Raw genomic sequence first — 19,799 nt, 5'->3', positions numbered from 1 at the left:
GGCTGGGGCAGTGCCAGGGTCCCTCTGAGCCCAGAGACCCCTAGTGGGGATGCCGGGCGGTGCAGGCTGGGGGAGTCAGTAGTCTCAATGCAGAATCCCTAGATATATTCCGTCTACGTGACTGCTGGGTCTTCTGTCCCGCGGAAGCAAAGGCAGGGCTGATAACTAGCCTAGGGCGCACAACTGCCTGAGCACTTTCAAAAGACCCCGCAAGAACAGACTGGCCCACACAGTCCCACCAGCCCCTAATAACAACTCTCTGTGCAGCCCCAAGCTTGAGAGGGACCGAACAATGACGAGCCAGCATATGTAGTGAGACCCTACAATAACAAACCAGCGTGTACAATGAGACCCTAGAACAACAAACCATTGTGTACAACCCAGCACTAACGAGTGATCCTGCAATAACCAAACTGGCTTACGCTCATGAGTAACTCTACAGCAATAGATTGCCATTTGAATTTAGACCCTACAAAAACAAACCGGCACGTGCAATGAGACCCTACAATAACAAACCGATTTGTGCAGCCCAGTGCTCGAGTGACCCTACAAAAACAAATTGGCATATGCAGAGAGACCCTACTATAACAAATTGGCACTTGCCAAGAGACCCTACAATAACAAACCAATCTGTGCAGCCCAGCACTCATGAGTGACCCTACAATACACTGCAATTACAAACCTATGTGCGCAGCCCAGCACCGAGAGGGCACCCGAGCAGAACACGCCGGCCCGTGGCTACGCCAGCAGGGAGAGCCAGAGGTGGGAGGCAGGACGCGCAGGCCGGCCGGGGCTGCCAGGGGCCCCGCCCAGCTAGTCGATGCCACGGTGCAGTTTGAGGTGGCGGGAGAGGTTGCTGAAGGTGATGAAACCCTTGTGGCAGACGCTGCACTGGAAGGGGCGCTCCCCACTGTGGAGCAGCCGGTGCCGTTTCAGGTAGCACTCGTGCCGGAAGAACTTGCCGCACTCGGTGCACTGGTAGGGTTTCTCGCCCGTGTGCACCAGCACGTGCCGGTCCAGGTCCCGCGGGCTGCGGAAGAACTTCTCGCATTCCGTGCACTTGTACAGCTTCTTGCCGGGCCGGGCGGGGAAAGCCCGCAGCTCCAGCCGGGGCAGCAGGTGGCGCTCCAGCTCCCCGCCGGCCGGCGGCACAGGCCCCGCCGCCACGGGCTGAGGGGCGCCCTCCGGGGGCAGCAGCATGGCGTGGCTCAGCTGGTGGGCCTCCAGGGGCGACAGGGCCCCGAAGCTCATGCCGCAGATGCCGCAGGCGAAGGAGGCCTCGCCCGTGTGGGCCGCCAGGTGAGCGGCCAGGGCGCCGGCGTTGGCAAAGAAGGTGCCACACTCGCACTGGTACAGGCTGTCCAGGGGGCGGGTGTCCTGGGGCTTGCAGGCCGGGCAGCCCGGCCCCTGCGGCGCCTGCTGCCCCGGGGCCCCCTTGCCCGCGCAGCCTTGGCAGGGCAGGAGCAGCGGCCGGTCCTTGGCGTGGGTGAGTTTGTGGCGCTCCAGCAGGGAGGGGGCGTTGAAGTCCCGCTCGCAGTCGGGGCACTTGAAGGGTTTGATGTCGGTGTGAGCCAGCCAGTGCCTCCCCAGCTCGGGCGCCAGCCGGAAGTGGCGCCCGCAGGCCCCGCAGCCATAGGGGGCCGCCCGCCCCTGGCCGCACAGGCGCTCCAGGCAGCGGGTGGCGCTGGGCGGCTCGGGGGCGCCCCCTCCAGGGGGAGGGCGGTGCTGGCGTTTAAGGTGCCGGCCCAGGCTGCTGCGGGAGGAGAAGCGGAGCTCGCAGACGTGGCAGCAGTAGGGTTTCTCGCCCGTGTGCACCACCTGGTGGTGGAGCAGGCCGGTGGAGTCGCGGAAGCCCTTGGGGCAGACGGTGCAGCGGTAGGGGCGTTCGCCGGTGTGGCTGCGGATGTGGTTGACCAGGTTGAAGGAGTGCTTGAAGCTCTTGCTGCAGTGCGGGCACTGGAAGGGTTTGAGTTCCGTGTGCCGGGCGAAGTGGCGCCGCAGGTCCGAGCGGTACCGGAAGCTCTTGTCGCACTCGGAGCAGTGGAAGGGCACCCGGGCGCCCGCCCCGTTGTCCGTCAGTGGGGTCGGCGCCAGCCCGTCGGGGCCGTCCTCCGGGTCCGAGCACGGGATCATGCGCTCGATGGTGCCAGGCGCCCGGCCCGGGGGCTGCCCAGGCTCCTCTGCCCAGCCGGTGCCCAGTCCCCCAGGCAGATCAGTGCCATAGAGCTCCATCACCGCCGGGTCCCACGGACACCTCTGGGAAATCGTAAACAGGAGCCGAGTTAGTGATACTCCCTCTAGGGGGCGCTGGCCCCGATCCCGCCCTGGGGTGGGGACAGCCTGGCTCAGGGGACTGGTAATTACCCGCAGACCATTATAAACCCGCAGGCCTCGTTAATCTCCTGATCCCCATTACCTGGCTCTCAGCGTCCCAGGCAGAGGAAGAAGATTAATTCCAAAGCCCTGGCTTTGCCCCTCTATTTATAACCGCTCGGGCCACCAGCCAGCAGAAACCTCCTGTGACTGGCGGGGGCACGACAGGACTCCTGGGTTCTCTCCTCCGCTCTGGCAGGGGTGTGGGGGCCAGTGGTCAGAACAGGGGTGGGGGGGAGGAGGGCTAGGAGCCAGGACTCCTGGGTCCTCTCCCTGGCTCTGGGAGGGGAGTGGGGTCTAGTGGTTAGAGCAGGGGGGCTGGGAGCCAGGACTCCTGGGTTCTCTCCCCGGCTCTGGAAGGGGAGTGGGGTCTAGGGGTTAGCACAGGGGGGCTGGGAGCCAGGACTCCTGGCTTCTCTCCCCAGCTCTGGAAGGGGAGTGGGGTCTAGGGGTTAGAGCAGGGGGGCTGGGAGCCAGGACTCCTGGGTTCTCTCTCTGGCTCTGGAAGGGGAGTGGGGGCCAGTGGTTAGAGCAGGGGGGCTGGAGCCAGAGCTGGGGGTTCCCCACTCCTGGCTCTTTGTGCTCCCCCAGTCCCCGGTGGGGGGGGCGCCCCCCCAGTACTTACAGCTCCCTCTGGGCGCCGACATTTTGGCAGCCGGGGCTCGTCACTTCCGCCCCGGGCGGGGGGTCGCGGCTGCCGGCCCCACGGGAAGAGGGGGGCCTAGGCTGCGCCCCTCGTCGTCCCCTCCCCCCACTGCCCGCCCCCAGCGCCCTGATTGGACACAGAGAGACCCAATGGGACCGTCGCTCCCCCCACAGCTCCACTTCCTGCCGAGGCCCAGGCCCCTACCCCCATCCTGCCTGTGGGCAAAGGGGAGGGGACTAGGACAGACGCCATTTTGACTGTGGGCAGGGAGGGGTGTAGTCAGAGAGTCGCCATCTTGATTGTGGGCAGAGAGGTGTAGTCAGAAAGGCGCCATCTTGACTGTGGGCAGGGAGGATGTAATGAGAGGGGTGCCATCTTGAGTGTGGGCAGGGGGGGTGTGATGGGCAAGGAGCCATCTTTACTGTGGGCAAAAGGAAGCAGAGGAGAGGCAACATCTTTACTGTGGGCAGGGAAATAAAACATTCCGAGAGGCTCCCTTGGAGGTGCCCTTGTGGGCCACACGAGGGGCAGGCTGAGAGAAGCCATCTTGACTGTGGGCAAAGAGGGGCGAGGCCCAATGCCCCAGTCCCCACCCCCCTGAGCCAGCCTGTCCCTGCCCTGGGGCCGGATGGGAGCCGGTGCCCCCTAGAGGGGAGAGGCCTTGATCCCCAGTCCCTGCCCCCCTGAACCAACCACCCCCTTCCCCTCATCGTTTGAAGACTGGCACAGACACTGAATTCACAGCTCATTTATCTCGCGAGGGGCTGTGGTGTTGCGGCGGGGGGGGGGGGGGGGCGTCCGCACACAGGCCAGTCACTACGTTCTCTGCTGCACCCGCCAGGGGCCACCTGGGGTGACCTTTTCCAAATGCTCCCCCTCCGGGGCCCTGCCCAGGCCGGAAGCTAGAGCGGGGAATTGGTAAGAGCTGCTCAGGGAGCCCAGGCTACTGTGGGGCGCCCCAGACCCTCCACCTGCCCTGGATTAGGAGTCGGGGTGCCAGACCCCCACCCGGGGCATGCTGCCCTAGGGGTCAAAGGTCACCTCCCCCAGGGGTCACAGATTCCCTTTCCCAGGGGTCAGAGACCACCTCCCCTGGGGGGCTTGTGGATTCTGTCCCTCAGGCCTCCTGGGAGGGCATCCCTGGGAGTCTGCGGGGCAGGCAGGGGCCCCGGCTTGGGTGTGCCGCAGCTGGTGGCTCTGCAGGCAGCGCAGCTGGGCAGCCGTGCACCTCCTGGTGGTGCAGCGGGTCACTGGACTCACGGAAAACTTTCCCGCAGGGCGCACAGTGGTGCTGCTCCAGGTGCCAGAAGCTTTTGCTGCACAGGTGGCAGCGGAAGGGCTGCTGCCCAGTGCAGATCACACGGTGGCACTGCAGGCCTGAGACCTGGGAGAAGGGCTTGGCGCAGACGCTGCACTCCAGCTCCTCCTGGCGCCTGGCTTTCTGTGGCAGTGCCTGGCAGCGGTGCCCTGCCTGAACCGTGACAAGAGGAGGAAGAGGCCTGGCCCTGGTGCCAGTCCCCCCGCTGCAGCCCACCCTCCCCAAGGCGGTGCTGCTGGTGGTGAACCCAGGCATCATGCAGGTGCTTGAAACTCTCCTGGCAGAGTGGGTTTAACACCGACAGACCCCGGTCGTCGACAGGTGGGATCGAACCTGGGAGCTTAGTGCATGAGCCTCTACTGCAGAGGTGGCCAACCTGTGGCTCTGGAGCCACATGCGGCTCTTCAGAAGTTAATATGCGGCTCCTTGTATAGGCACCGACTCTGGGGCTGGAGCTACAGGCACCAACTTTCCAATGGGCCAGGGGGTGCTCACTGCTCAATCCCTGGCTCTGCCACAGGCCCTGCCCCCACTCCAGCCCTTCCCTCCCCCTACCCCCCACCCCCACCAGCCTCCTGCACACCAAGAAACAGCTGATCAGGAGATGCAGGGAGGGTGGCGGAGGCTCTGATCGGCGGGAGGCGCTGGGGGGAGTGGGAGAGCTGATGGGGGCTGCTGATGTATTGCTGTGGCTCTTTGGCAATGTACATCGGTACATTCTGGCTCCTTCTCAGGCTCAGGTTGGCCAGCCCTGCTCTACTGCATGAGCTAAAAGCCAACTGGCCGTTAGCTAAGGCTGTAGAGGAAACTCGTTAATCTCTCTCTAATTGGTCTCGGTGCCACTAGATGGGACAGAACACCACACCCAGGAGGTGTGTGGGTTACACAGGCATTGGTAGGACCTCTCGCCCGTGTGCAGCCACTGGTGCGTCAGCAGGTCGCTGGCGTTGCGGAAGGCCTGGGGGCAGGCGAAGGGCCCGGCGCCTGTGTGGATCCCGGCATGTTTGCACAGGTTGGAGGAGGTCCTGAAGCATTTCTTGAGTCGGCCGCGCTGGTGGAGACACTGCCCGGCTGGGCCCAGCTTGAGGGGCTGGGAGCAGTGGGAATCCAGCGCCGCCTTGTTCTCGAAGCGCCGGCCACAGAAGGAGCAGTGGAAGCCAGGCATTGCCGCCGGTGGGACAGCTGGGATTTCTGCCGGACGCTGATGCCACAGACGCCGCAGCTAAAGGGCCACCGGCCCGTGTGGATATTCTTGTGCCGCTGCCGGTTGGACGGGTCGGAGAAGGCCCGGCCGCACGACTGGCTCTTGTAGCACCGTGCCCCACCGCCCCTTCCCTGCCGACAGGTCCGGTCGGTGCCAGCTTTGCCACAGAGAGCACCGGGGGCCTCACCTGCCCTGTCCCGGGGCCAAGCCATGGGGCAGACGGGATTGCCCTGCCCCAGAGAGAGCACCAGAGTCAGGAGTCATTTACCATCCACCAGAGCGACCAGTACAGGAACTGATCGTTAACGGTATTGATGAACCGCTAATAATGAGCCACCAATAAATGATACATTGTTGTTAATAACTATTAACAAATGACACATTGCTCCTCATCAGCATTATCACGAATCAATGACACTCTGAGCTGGCCATCAATGATCAATAGATAATACAGGGCTATTCATCATTTTTATAACCGACCAGTAAAGGTACTGATGAGTCACTACATTGATGCCTGGCTAATAATGAAGCACCGATAAATATATAGATATTAATCAGGATTAATAACCAATACATTGCTACTGATCAGAACAATAAATAATCCATTGCTATTAGCCCTCTCCTGAGAGCTGCATCTCTTGCTCTCAGGCCGGTTGTTGGGGTCAGTGTGCGGGTGCTGGGGGTCTGTGTTATGCAGGGGGTCAGACGGGATGCTCTGGTGCTCCCTTCTGGCTTTGAACTCTATGGCTGGGTGCTGGGCAGCAGGGAGGAGCCACCCCCTCGCCCCTCGTGCCCTTTCCATCTGCTTTAGCCTGGTGTTCGCCTCAAGATTTAAGGAGAACAAACAAGCCCGACCAGAACAGAACTGCTGCCCCTCTCTGGGCACGTGCTGAGTGCCAGCTCCACATGGCGGGGCCGCGGGGAGAATTGACCTCTTCCCCGCCTAGCCTGTGCTGGGGTGGGGGTCAGGCCGATGTAAGGGTCACTGGCCACATGCGTCTCAGCCTCAGCCAGTCCAGCAGCTCTCTGCCCTGCACCTTCCCCATCGGGGCCAGCGCCCAAGGAGACGTGCCAATGCTGGGGTCTTGGGAAGCAAGCGTCTGCTGTGCTACAGTGCCCGTGGCTTGGGGTGCCCTGGCCTAGAGCACTCCTTTAGGGCAGGGCTTCCCTTTGCACATTGATCCCCAGACTGGTCAGTGTGCAGAGCCGAGTGCTCAGAAGTTCGGAAATGCCAGTATTAAGGCTGCCTGGGCAACCTTAACTCTGCCCCTTGTGCACGTGCATTGTGATCCAGTCGTGAACCTCATGGTTCCGTGCCACTTGTGCTGTAGCACCCCTGCATCACTCAGTCACCAGAGGGGTGTGGGGTGGGGAGTTAAGAAAAGCACAGAGTTCTCGCAGGGCTAGGGCTCTGGCCTGGAACCCAGGAGAAGTGGGTTCTGTTCCTGCCTGGCCCACATATTTTCCGCTGGGCAGGACTGTTGTATGACAGGCTTGGCTGTGTCTGGGTGATGTCATGTCCCCCCTTCTTCAGTCACCCTAGAGTCTTCCAAGGGAGACAACACCTCAATTGCCGCTATATAAATCCATGGTACGCCCACATCTTGAATACTGTGGGCAGGCCGGGACACCCCATCTCAAAATAGGTTTATTGAAATTGGAAAAGGTACAGAGAAGGGCAACAAAAATGAACAGCTTCTGTATGAGGAGAGTCCCATAAGACTGGGACTTTTCAGCCAGGGCCACCCGGGGGGGGCGGGGGCAAGTGGGGCAATTTGCCCCAGGCCCCGCAGGGGCTCCCATGAGAGTTTTTCGGGGCCCCTGGGGCCCTCGGAGCCCCCAGAAAACTCTTGCGGGGCCCGGGCCCTCGGAGCTTCTTCTGCTCTGGGTCTTCAGCAGCAATCCGGCAGCGGGGGGGTCCTTCCGCTACGGGACCCGCTGCCGAAGTGCCCCGAAGACCCGCAGTGGGGGGTCCTTCCACCCTGAGACCCACCGCCGAAGACCCCAGGCCCCCCCCAGGTCTGGGTGGCCCTGTTTTCAGCTTGGTAAAGAGACGGCTAAGGGGGGATATAATTGAGGTCTATAAAATCATGACTGGTGCGGAGAAAGTAAATAAGGACGTGTGATTTACTCCTCATAACTCAAGAATTGAGGAGTCACCCAGTGAAATGAACAGGCAGCAGATTTAAAACAAACAAAATAAAGTATTTCTTCATAGTCAACCTGTGGAACTCACTGCCAGAGGATGTTGTGAAGGCCAAAATATTAACAGGGTTCAAAAAAGAACTAGTTAAGTTCATGGAGGACAAGTCCATCCATGGCTATTAGCAGGGCCGCCCAGAGGATTCAGGGGGCCTGGGGCAGGGCCGGGTCTTCGGCGGCAATTCAGTGGTGGATCCCTCTCGGAGGGAAGGACCCGCCGCCGAATGCAGCCGAAGAATAAAGTGGCAGCGGTAGAGCAGCCTAAGTGCCGCCGATCACGGCTTCCCCCCTCCCCCGCCGTTTGCGGCGCTTGTACTCACCGGGCGGCGCTCCAAGGCTTCGGCAGCACTTCAGCGGCGGGTCCTTCACTCTCTCCGAGTCTTCTGCTGCTCTGAAGGACCCGCCGCCGAAGACCCAGAGCGAGTGTAGGGCCCGCTGCCGAAGTGCCGCCAAAAACCCGGAGCGGGTCGCGGGGCCCCACGATTGCCTCACCTGCCCCCTCCTCTGGGCGGCCCTGGCTATTAGCCAGGATGGGCAGGAACGGTGTCACTTGCCTCTGTTTGCCAGAAGCTGGGAATGGGCGACGGGGGATGGATCACTTGATGATTCCCTGTTCTGTTCATTCCCTCTGGGGCACCTGGCTCTGGCCACTGTCGGAAGACAGGACACTGGGCTAGATGGACCTTTGGTCTGACCCAGTGTTGCCGCTCTTATGTTCTTATGTTCTAAAGGTAGTGATTAGTTGCTAATTACTTACCATCAATTCTATCTTTACTAACCATTATTATAACTTATAGCAAACTGATTAGTTACTAATAATTAACAATTAAGATAACTTTATTTTTCCCTATAGTAACCAATCAATGAAGGTACACATTAGTTACAAATAATTAACCATTAATACAACTTTTTCAATCGTTCTTGCAACTGATCGTATCAATCCTTATTACAACTAACAAGTTGATTGATTAGTCTCTAAAAATTAACTATCAATCCGTAATAGAGTTTTACTGATCATTATGGCAAATGATCAATAAAGGCAATGATTAGTCTTTTATCAGTCATCAGTCCTTATTATGATAATATCAATTAGTAATATCCCTGACAAACAAAGGCATTGATTAGTCACTCATAATTATTTATCAGTAAATAATGAATTAATATTAATAATTGATTGAAAGTATTGATAAGTAACTAATTAGTATAGAAAGCCAATCATATATTGTTATTAACCATTATTATAAACTATAAACAAAGGTATTGATTCGTCAGTAATAATTAGTCATCGTAGATTAATGTCATTATTATCATTGATTGAAGTTATTGATTATTTACTAAATAACTGATCACCAATTAATAACACAGCTTCATAGTTCATTATTACAACTCATTAAGAAATTTATCAGTTGGTAACTACTAATAGTAATCAGGTAATATCAGTTTTTATTACCACCGATCATAGAATCATAGAATCATAGAACTTAAGATCAGAAGGGACCATTATGATCATCTAGTCTGACCTCCCGCAAGATGCAGGCCACAAAAGCTGACCCACCCACTCCTGAAATAATTCTCTCCCTTGACTCAGCTGTTGAAGTCCCCAAATCCTGATTTAAAGACTTCAAGTAGCAGATAATCCTCCAGCAAGCGACCCCTGCCCCATGCTGCGGAGGAAGGCGAAAAACCTCCAGGGCCACTGCCAAACTACCCTGGAGGAAAATTCCTTCCCGACCCCAAATATGGCGATCAGCTGAACCCCGAGCATGCGGGCAAGACTCTCCAGCCAGACCCTCTGGAAAAAGACTTTCAATATCCCAACATTGACCCTCGGTACTAATTACCAGTGGTGGCACGTTATTGACCTATTGACTAAATCATGTTCTCCTATCAAACCATTCCCTCCATAAACTTATCAAGCTTAATCTTAAAGCCAGAGAGGTCCTTCGCCCCCACTGTTTCCCTCGGTAGGCTGTTCCAGAATTTCACTCCCCTGATGGTTAGAAACCTTCGTCTAATTTCAAGCCTAAACTTCCCGACTGCCAATTTATATCCATTTGTTCTCGTGTCCACATTAGTACTGAGCTGAAATAATTCCTCTCCCTCCCTGGTATTTATCCCTCTGATATATTTAAAGAGAGCAATCATATCTCCTCTCAACCTTCTTTTGGTTAAGGAAAACAAACCGAGCTCCTCAAGTCTCCTTTCATACGACAGGCTTTCCATTCCTCGGATCATTCTAGTGGCCCTTCTTTGTACCTGTTCCAGTTTGAATTCATCCTTCTTAAACATGGGAGACCAAAACTGCACACAGTACTCCAAATGAGGTCTCACCAACGCCTTGTATAACGGGACTAGCACGTCCTTATCTCTACTAGACATACCTCGCCTAATGCATCCCAAGACCGCATTAGCTTTTTTAATGGCCACATCACATTGCCGACTCATAGTCATCCTGCGATCAACCAGGACTCCAAGGTCCTTCTCCTCGTCCGTTACTTCCAACTGGTGCGTCCCCAGCTTATAACTAAAATTCCTGTTAGTCATCTCTAAATGCATAACCTTACACTTCTCACTATTGAATTTCATCCTATTACTAATACTCCAGTTTACAAGGTCATCCAAATCTCCCTGGAGGATATCCCGATCCTTCTCTGAATTGCCAACTTCGTGTCATCCGCAAACTTTATCAGCCCACTCCTACTTTTGGTTCCAAGGGCAGTGATAAATAGATTGAATAAGATCGGACCCAAAACCGAACCTTGAGGAACTCCACTGGTAACCTCCTCCAACCCGACAGATCACCTTTCAATACGACCCGCTGCAGTCTCCCCTTTAACCAGTTCCTTATCCACCTCTGGATTTTCATTTCGATCCCCATCTTTTCCAATTTAACCAGTAATTCTTCATGCGGTACCGTATCAAACGCCTTACTGAAATCAAGATATATCAATAAAAGTATTTATTATCCACTAGATATTAATCACTCATCCATAAGGAACCATTAATCAGCATAATAATCCTTGCTTTGGGGTTTATTTTAACCAATCACCCAAACCACCAACACATTTCTTAATATTGCAGCCAACAGGCACTCAGCATTATTTCAGGGTTATTAACACTATATAATTGACCAAAATTCATGTGTTATTTTTAGACTAATTAATAAACAGCAGATTGCCATTCAATTAATATCTGCAGTGCGAGTCCATTCTTAGGCCCTGATTGTCCACTCTTTGGGGCAGGGGCTCTCTGATCCGTGTGTACAGCTTGTGGGCCATTGTCCTAGTGCTACCGTAATACACCTAATAAACAATGTACAGCACCTAGCACGGGGCCCTGGGCTATAACTGGGGCTCCTACGCGCAACCGTAATACACCTAATAAATAACAACAACAATAGATTTGTGCTGATCTTTAAGCCTGAATAGCCTGATTGACTTTGGTGACTGTGGTTACCAGCTTAAAGCTGGGCATCTGCATGAGGGCAGACAGCAGCTGTGCCTTCGGAGTGGGTTTTTTTAAGCAATCTGTCTCAACTGAGAAATTGATTCTGGGTCAGTTCTTTTTATAATGAATCCATCCTCTTACTGGGCAACATGCCAGCGAGAGTGCTGGGGTGAAGCCTGCACTTTCCGCCCCACGATACGGAAAGAACCGGCGCGTGCGAGGGTTGGTGACCAGTCGCTCTGTTTGGGGCCAGCGCCGTGTGACCGGAGAAGCGGCATAGTTGTGTTTCAGAAAGCTGGAAAAAGTGACCTGGTCAGTTACAGGCCTGCTAGTCTGACCTCAGTTGGAGCCGAGGCTTTCGAAGGAAATGTGAAGGCAAGTGAGATCAAATTCCCGGAGGTAAACGGAAGAGGGGATGTAAACCCAAGGGTGATCATGACAGGGTCTCCAGACGTCCTGCTTGGAGACAGTAACTGATGCTTTAGCTAAGAGAAGTGCAGCAGATCGGCCATCCTTGGACTTCAGGGCAGCAGGTGACATGATGCCAAATGGGGAAATTGTAGTTAAAAGAGAGACGATGGGGAACTGGGAGGTGGGTGAGGAACTGGCAGGCGGGGTGACTGCAGCGGGCCATGCTGGAAAGTGAATTGTCGGAGAGGAGGTTGGAGTCCCTCAAAGATCGGTCTTGGGACCAATCTTACTCAAGATCTTCATTCCTGACTTTGGCCCAAAAGGCTCCTAGGGGTGCGCAGGGGCGGCTCTAGAAATCAGGCTGCCCCAAGCAGCGCGGTGCGCTGCGCCGCCCTTCCCCGGTTCTGCGGCGGGTCCCCTCTTCCCGCGGCTCCGGTTAAGCTCCCGCAGGCATGACTGCGGCAGGTCCGCCGGCCCAGCCTCCCGCCCTCCCCGGCGGCAGGGGACGCCCCCTACATTTTGCCGCCCTAGGCACCAGCTTGTTTTGCTGGTGCCTAGAGCCGCCCCTAGGGGTGCGCTAACGGAATCTGCTGGGGAACATCGCAAGATAATACAGGGAGATTTGGAAGGCCCTGAAGGCTGGAGTGAGAGAAGGAACGGTGAATTTGTGTCTGGGCAGCGCCCGGCACAATGGGGCCACGATCTCGGCGATTGTGTCTGGGCAGCGCCCGGCCCGACGGGCCCCGATCTCGGTGACTCTGGGTCTGGGCAGCGCCCGGCCCAACGGGGCCCCGATCTCGGTGACTCTGTGTCTGGGCAGCGCCCGGCCCGACGGGCCCCGATCTCGGTGACTCTGTGTCTGGGCAGCACCCGGCCCAACGGGGCCCGATCTCGGTGACTCTGTGTCTGGGCAGAGCCCGGCCCGACGGGCCCTGATCTCGGTGACTCTGTGTCTGGGCAGCGCCCGGCCCGACGGGCCCCAATCTCGGTGACTCTGTGTCTGGGCAGCGCCCGGCCCGACGGGGCCCCGATCTCGGTGACTCTGTGTCTGGGCAGCGCCCGGCCCGACGGGCCCCGATCTCGGTGACTCTGTGTCTGGGCAGCGCCCGGCCCGACGGGGCCCCGATCTCGGTGACTCTGTGTCTGGGCAGAGCCCGGCCCGACGGGCCCCGATCTCGGTGACTCTGTGTCTGGGCAGCGCCCGGCCCGACGGGGCCCCGATCTCGGTGACTCTGTGTCTGGGCAGAGCCCGGCCCGACGGGCCCCGATCTCGGTGACTCTGTGTCTGGGCAGCGCCCGGCCCGACGGGCCCCGATCTCGGTGACTCTGTGTCTGGGCAGCGCCCGGCCCGACGGGGCCCCGATCTCGGCGACTCTGTGTCTGGGCAGCGCCCGGCCCGACGGGCCCCGATCTCGGTGACTCTGTGTCTGGGCAGCGCCCGGCCCGACGGGGCCCCGATCTCGGTGACTCTGTGCCAAGGGGGGACCCTTGGTGCCTGGTCCGGCCGGGCACTGGGACCCAGCAGACTCCGGAGCCGGGGCTGGGCTCCTGCTCTCGGCCGGGGGCTCTGCTGGGTCCCGGTGCCCCGGCCCGGCTCCGGCTGCTGGGAGCGGGCCTGGCAGCGCGGTTTCCTGCCGGGCGCAGAGCGCGGCGCGCCCGCCCCGTGCGCCCAGCTGCGGGGATGAGAACGAGAAGCAGGTACCGACTCGCCCGCCCGCGCCCGGGGCAGCAGCCGGCTCCGGCCCGGGGAGCCGCACGGGCTGGCGGGCTCCGGCCGCCCCGACCCCGCCGGCCGCCACCGCAGCGGCCTGCCCGGGGGGAGGCGAATGTCAGGGGAGGGGGCCGGGGCAGGCGGGGGAGGGGGGTCTGGGCTGTGCGTGAGGCCGGGGAGGCGGCGGGGGAGGAGAGACACCGGGACACAGAGACACACATGCAGATGGACATAGGGACACACAGACAAACAGACACAAGACAGACAGCGGGATGCACTGACAGAGACAGGACGCACAGACAGACACAGGACACACACACACAGACAGACACCAGGATGCACAGACGGACACAGGACACACACACAGACAGACAGACACAGGGATCCACTGACAGATACAGGCACGTACAGACGGACACCGGGATGCACAGACAGACACAGGGACGTACAGACGGACGCAGGACACACAGAAAAAAAATAGACACAAGGATGCACCTAGAGACACAGGGACGCACAAACAGACAGACACAGGGATGCACAGTGGACACAGGGATGCACAGACAGACACAGGGACACACAGAGAGTCAGACACAGATGCACAGACAGACATAGGCAGGCAGACAGACACAGGGATGCACAGGCAGACAGACACAGGGACGCACAGACAGGCAGACAGACACAGGGACACATAGACACAGGGATGCACAGGCAGACAGACACAGGGACGCACAGACAGAGGACACACAGGTGACACAGACAGACACTTCCATGCCCATTCCATCTCCGCCCCATCTGGCAGGCGGGCAGGGCCCTGGCTCTGATGCCCTACACCCGCTGCTCTCCCTCTGCCTGATAGAGCTGTCTCAGAAGCTGCCCGCATCCAGCCCTGGTGCCACGGGAGAGGTGCGGCCCCTGGCAGGGCAGCGCAGCATGTCAGGAGGTGCAAGGCGCTGCACATTCCTGATCACCTTCCTAGGCTCAGGCAGTGGACAGTGGCTAGAGACAGGGGGCGTATCTGTGCCCTGGGGACAGGTGTCCAGAGGGAGCAGTCCAGGGAATGGAGAGAGCTGGGGAGGGCAGGTGTGGGGGGCACTGTTATGGAGAGGGGAGAAGGGGGAATTGGTGGGGGGCCAGAGGGGGAAAGGAGGGATGAGAAGGAAGGTGGATTGGGGGACAGGAGCAGGAAGCTGCTGGGAGTGGGACTCAGGGCTCCTGGGTTCTATCCCCTGCTCTGGGAGGGGAGTGGGCTCTACTGGTTACAGCAGGGGGGGCTGGGAGTCAGGACTCCTGGGTTCTATCTCCAGCTTTGCAAGGGGAGTGGTGTCTAGTGGTTGCTAAAGATGATAATGCCAATTTAATAGCCTTAGACTTCTGCAAGTTATTTGACTTGGTACCACACAACATTTTGATTAAGAAACTAGAATGATACCAAATGAACATGGCCCAGAATAAATGGCCTTCAAAACTGGCTAACTGAGAGGGCTCAAAGTGTAACTTTTAGCAGGGAATCATCACGTGTTTCTAGTGGGGTCCCTAAGTGATTTCTAGTGGGGTCCCTACGGTTCTTGTCTCTACATGATTTAATGTTTTTACCAATGGCCTGGCAGAAAACATAAAATCGCCGCTCGGATGACACAAAGACTGGGGACACGGGAAATAACGCAGAGGCCGGGTCACTGACTCAGAGCAATCTGGGTCTCTTGGAAAACTGGGCGCAAGCAAACAATGTGTTTTAATGAGGGCTGGCAATTCATCGCAGTTAACTCACGTGATTAACCCCAAAAAATTAATCGTGATTAATGACAGTTTTAATTGCACTTTTAAATATCGATTGAAATTTATTATAAATATTTTTGGATGTTTTTCTACATTTTCAAACATATCGCTTTCAACACCAATACAAAGTGCACAGTGCTCGCTTCCTATTTTTATTTTTGATTACAAATATTTGCACTGTAAAAATGATAAAATAAATAGTATTTTTCAGTTCGCCTCATACAGTCCTCTAGTGCAATCTTCTCACCAGAAAGTGCAATTTACAAATGTAGATTTTTTGGTTACACTGCACTTAAAACCAAAACAATGTAAATATGTCCCCTGCTCTGTTTTACCTGCATTCTGCCTTATATTTCATGTTATAGCAGTCTCGGATGACGACCCAGCACATGCTGTCCGTTTTAAGGACACTTTCATTGCAGATTTGACAAAATGCAAAGAAGGTACCGATGTGAGATTTCTAAAGCTAGCTACAGCACTCAACCCAAGGTTTAAGAATCTGAAGTGCCGTCCAAAATCTGATCAGGCCGGGGTGTGGAGCATGCTTTTAGAAGTCTTAAGAGAGCAACACTCCGATGTGGAAACTACAAAACCCCGAACCACCAAAAAAGAAAATCAATCTTCTGCTGGTGGCATCTAACTCAGATGGTGAAAATGAACATGCGTTGGGCCGCTCTGCTTTGGATCGTTCTCGAGTAGAACCCGTCATCAGCATGGACACGTCCTCTGGAATGGTGGTTGAAGCATAAAGGGACATATGAATCTTTAGCACATCCGGCACATAAATATCTTGCGACGCCAGCTACAACAGTGCCATGCGAATGCCTGTTCTCACTTTCTGGTGCGATGTAAACAAGAAGCAGACAGCATTATCTCCTGCAAATGTAAAGAAACTTGTCTGTCTGAGCGATTGACTGAACATGTAATAGGACTGAGTGGACTTGTAGGCTCAATAATTTTACATTGTTTTGGTTATGAGTGCAGTTATGTAACAAAAAAAAATCTACATTTGTAAGTTGCACTTTCCCGATAAAGAGATTGCACTATAGTACTTGTGTGAGCTGAATTGAAAAAATATTATTTTTTTATCTCTTTTACAGTGCAAATATTTGTAATCAAATATAATCATATAAAATGAGCACTGTACACTTTTAGTCTGTTATAATTGAAATCAACATATTTGAAAAAGTAGAAAAACACGGACAAATATTTATAATACATTGCAATTGGTATTCTATTATTGTTTAACGGTGCGATTAAAACCGCAATTAATTTTTTTAATCGTTTGACAGCCCTAGGTTTAATATGGCAAAATGCCAAGGTATCCAGCTAGGAACAGAGATGTTGGCCATGTTTGTGGGCTGGGGGACCCTCTCCTGGGGAGCAGCGACTCTGACAATGATTGAGGGCAGGCAGGTGGCTGGGGGACCCTCTCCTGGGGAGCAGCAACTCTGACAATGATTGGGGGCAGGCACGGTGGATAATGAGCAGAACAGGAGCTCCTGGTGCCGTACTGTGGCCGATAGACCTAATACGATCATGGGGAACGGGAATCTCGAGTAGACGCAGAGAGGTTATTTTAGCCCGGGATCTGGCCCTGCGGGCGACCGCTGCTGGGATCCCGTGTCCAGTTCTGGTGCCCCCCAGTCAGGAAGGATGGTGATCAATCAGCGAGGGGTCAGAGAAAAGCCAGGAGAACGGCTAAAGGGTGAGAAAACCCGCCTGAGAGGGAGAGACTCCAGGAGCTGGATCTAATTAGCTTCACAGAGAGAAGGTTCGGGGTGACTTCATCCCTGGCTATCAGTACCTCCCGGGGGAACAAATATTCACTAACCAGCTCTTCAATCCAGCAGAGGAAGGTCTGGCACCATCCAACAGCTGGAGGCTAACAGCCAAATTCCGACCCGAAACGAGGCGTCCCTTGTTAATGGTCGGAGCAATTAACCACTGGTGGATTCCCCATCACTGATGGTGTCTATCGGGGGCAGGGAGTTGATGACGGGACGATGCCGCCCTGGCTCCAGGGTAGATGGGACCCGCTGGGGCGTCTCCGGCTCTCACCCTGTCCCCTTGCCCCGCAGCGATGGCCGGGTAGGCGAACGGAGTGCCGACACAGCCGCCGGATGGAGCCAGCCCAGCGGAGGGAGTGGGACGGCGTGCAGGGGGGCAGCCCGCCCTCGAAGACGGCAGAGGGAGGCGAGGGCCACCCGGGCAGCCACGCCTGGCAGGACCTGGAGGTGACGGGGATCTGGCCAGCGAGCGCCCGCTACGCCCAGCCCACGCCCAAGTGGGGCGAGGCTCCAGCCCGGGGCAGGCGGCCGGAGGGCCCGGGGGTGTCGCGCGCCCAGCCGGAGCCTCCCAAGCCAGGCCTGAGGGCGACGTGGGGTCCCAAGCTGCACTCGGCCTTGACGGGGTGGCCCCGGGGTGGGGACCCCCCGCGAGCCCCGCCCCCGAAGCCGCGGGGCCCCTACCACAGCCGGCTGGCCGGCCCCGGCTGGCTCCTCCCTCCGGAGGCACCGGGAGCGGGCATCCCACCGTCGCCCCCTGCGGGCCAACCGGAGGACAACCTGCTGCTGATCGACGCCCAGGGCGTGCCCTACACGGTGTCCCGGCGGGACTTGGAGGCGGGGCCGGCCCCGGCCCCCCGGCGGGCGCACTGCTGCCCCGTGTGCCGCCGGGCCTTCCTGTACCTCTCGGACCTGGAGCGGCACCGCATCAGCCACTCGGAGCACAAGCCCCACCTGTGCCGGGCCTGCGGCAAGGCCTTCAAGCGGGCCTCCCACCTCCAGCGGCACCGGCACATCCACACCGGCGAGCGCCCCTTCCGCTGCGCCGTCTGCCAGAAGGGCTTCCGGGAGTCGGGCGAGCTGCTGCGGCACCAGCGGGTGCACACGGGCGAGAAGCCCTACCAGTGCCCGCTCTGCCGTCTGCGCTTCACCGAGCGCAACACTCTCCGGCGCCACGCCAAGCGCAAACACGCCCGCGAGGCCTGCTACCAGGGCGCCGGGCCGGGCGCCTGGGCCGACGGGGGCGAGGGCCGGCCCGGGTGGGCGGGGGAGGGCAGCCAGGAGGTGGGGAGCCCCTGAGAGCACCGGCGGCCCGGGGGGATGGAGCGAGGCTGAGGGTCAGGCCCCCTCAGCTGCACTGGGCTCCCTGGGGATGGGGGCCGTCCGGGATGGAATTAAGTTGGGGGTCCCTGGGAGATGGGGTCACTGGGGAGGGAGCAAGGCTGGGGGTCAGCCCCCCCCCAGCTGCACTGGGATCACAGGGAGATGGGGGCAGGGACCCCTGGATTGTGCCGGGTCCTGGGGGGATGGAGTGAGGCTGGGGATCAGGGCCGCTGCCCCCCTACTGACCACCCTGCGTGATGCCATGACCCCTGGGGATTCAGTGGGCGGGGGAAGGAGCTACCCCCCCACCAGGCACTATCCCTCCAGGGATAGGGGGGGGAGGGAACAGCTGTGTCTGGGGGGGGCATATGAAGGGAATGCCTGTGTCTGGGGGGGCCCACACTGTCATACTAAGGGGCTGTCCCAGGCACGCACCCAGCGGACTCAATAAAGATGTTAGCTCTGTATGGCTGTCTGTGAACTCCTTTGGGGGGCAGAGGGAGCAGGGGGTGCCCATTTGTGGGGGGGTGGGCAGGATAGATACCAGAGTAGATGGGCCCATGGGTCTGATCCGGGGTGCAGAGAGGGGGCAGGATACCAGGGTAGATGGGCCTGTGAGTCTGATCTGGGGGACAGGATACCAGGGTAGATGGGCCTGTGAGTCTGATCTGGGGGACAGGATACCAGGGTAGATGGGCCTGTGGGTCTGATCCAGGGTGCAGAGAGGGGGCAGGATACCAGGGTAGATGGGCCCGTGGGTCTGATCCGGTGTGCAGAGAGGGGGCAGGATACCAGGGTAGATGGGCCTGTGAGTCTGATCTGGGGGACAGGATACCAGGGTAGATGGGCCCGTGGGTCTGATCCGGGGTGCAGAGAGGGGGCAGGATACCAGGGTAGATGGGCCTGTGAGTCTGATTTGCGGGACAGGATACCAGGGTAGATGGGCCCGTGGGTCTGATCCGGGGGAGAGGATACCATGGTAGATGGGCCTGTGGGTCTGATCCGGGGTGCAGAGAGGGGGCAGGATACCGGGGTAGATGGGTCCATGGATCTGATCAGAGGGGTGGGGTGGGGTAATAAGCAGGAGAATGATGGTTCATTTTGGGGGCAGTGGATATGTGGTAGGGGGAGGGGCGCTGTGTGGTTGGGGGTGGGGGGTGACTCGTCCAGCTGTGGCTCCGCTTCTGGAAATGCACCGAGGGATCAAGCTCTGGGGAACACAAAGCTGACCCTGAAACCAGCCCCCAGTTAGCCCCATTGTGCAATCGGGGGACCCTGGCAGCCCCCAGGAATGACTGGAAGAGACCCACGCCCCAGGGTGGGGCTGAGATCACACCCAACTCACCGCACATGGTAGATCCCATGGCAAGGACCCATGTCACGGCAAGGCTGAGAGCCCCCCCCCAGCTCATTACACATGGTACATTCCAGGGAGAGACGCAAGAAGCAAGGGAATTCCCAGACAAAAAACTTTGTGAAGTTGGATTTATGGGCATAAACCATTTAATTAAATAATTAAGGAGATTCCCAGACCAAAAAATACTTCTTTAAGATAGAATTGAGGTTCTAACAAAAGAAAATCCCTTTTAAAACAATAGTTA

At 57.4% G+C, this 19,799-nt stretch overlaps 2 protein-coding genes across 2 annotated transcripts; one reads left to right on the top strand and one right to left on the bottom strand.

The window, feature by feature from the left end:
• Positions 1-645: 645 nt before the first annotated feature.
• Positions 646-3,124, bottom strand: LOC123350092 (flt3-interacting zinc finger protein 1-like). The gene is made up of 2 exons (XM_044988459.1): positions 2,999-3,124; positions 646-2,256 (listed from the first exon to the last, which is right to left on the bottom strand). The coding sequence occupies exon 2, from the start codon at positions 2,230-2,232 to the stop codon at positions 814-816; it is 1,419 nt and encodes a 472-aa protein (XP_044844394.1). The 5' UTR covers positions 2,233-2,256; positions 2,999-3,124; the 3' UTR covers positions 646-813.
• A 10,043-nt stretch (positions 3,125-13,167) lies between these two features.
• LOC123350105 (zinc finger protein 524-like) lies at positions 13,168-18,306 on the top strand. Its single transcript, XM_044988491.1, has 2 exons — positions 13,168-13,299; positions 17,170-18,306. Exon 2 carries the CDS (start codon positions 17,212-17,214, stop codon positions 18,172-18,174), a length of 963 nt encoding a protein of 320 aa, XP_044844426.1. The 5' UTR covers positions 13,168-13,299; positions 17,170-17,211; the 3' UTR covers positions 18,175-18,306.
• Positions 18,307-19,799: the final 1,493 nt, after the last annotated feature.

Source organism: Mauremys mutica, chromosome 15, assembly GCF_020497125.1.
Source record: "Mauremys mutica isolate MM-2020 ecotype Southern chromosome 15, ASM2049712v1, whole genome shotgun sequence".
Taxonomy (NCBI): Eukaryota; Metazoa; Chordata; order Testudines; family Geoemydidae; genus Mauremys; species Mauremys mutica.
The sequence above is the reverse complement of the archived record's forward strand: the minus strand, read 5'-3'. Positions and strand labels throughout refer to the sequence as shown.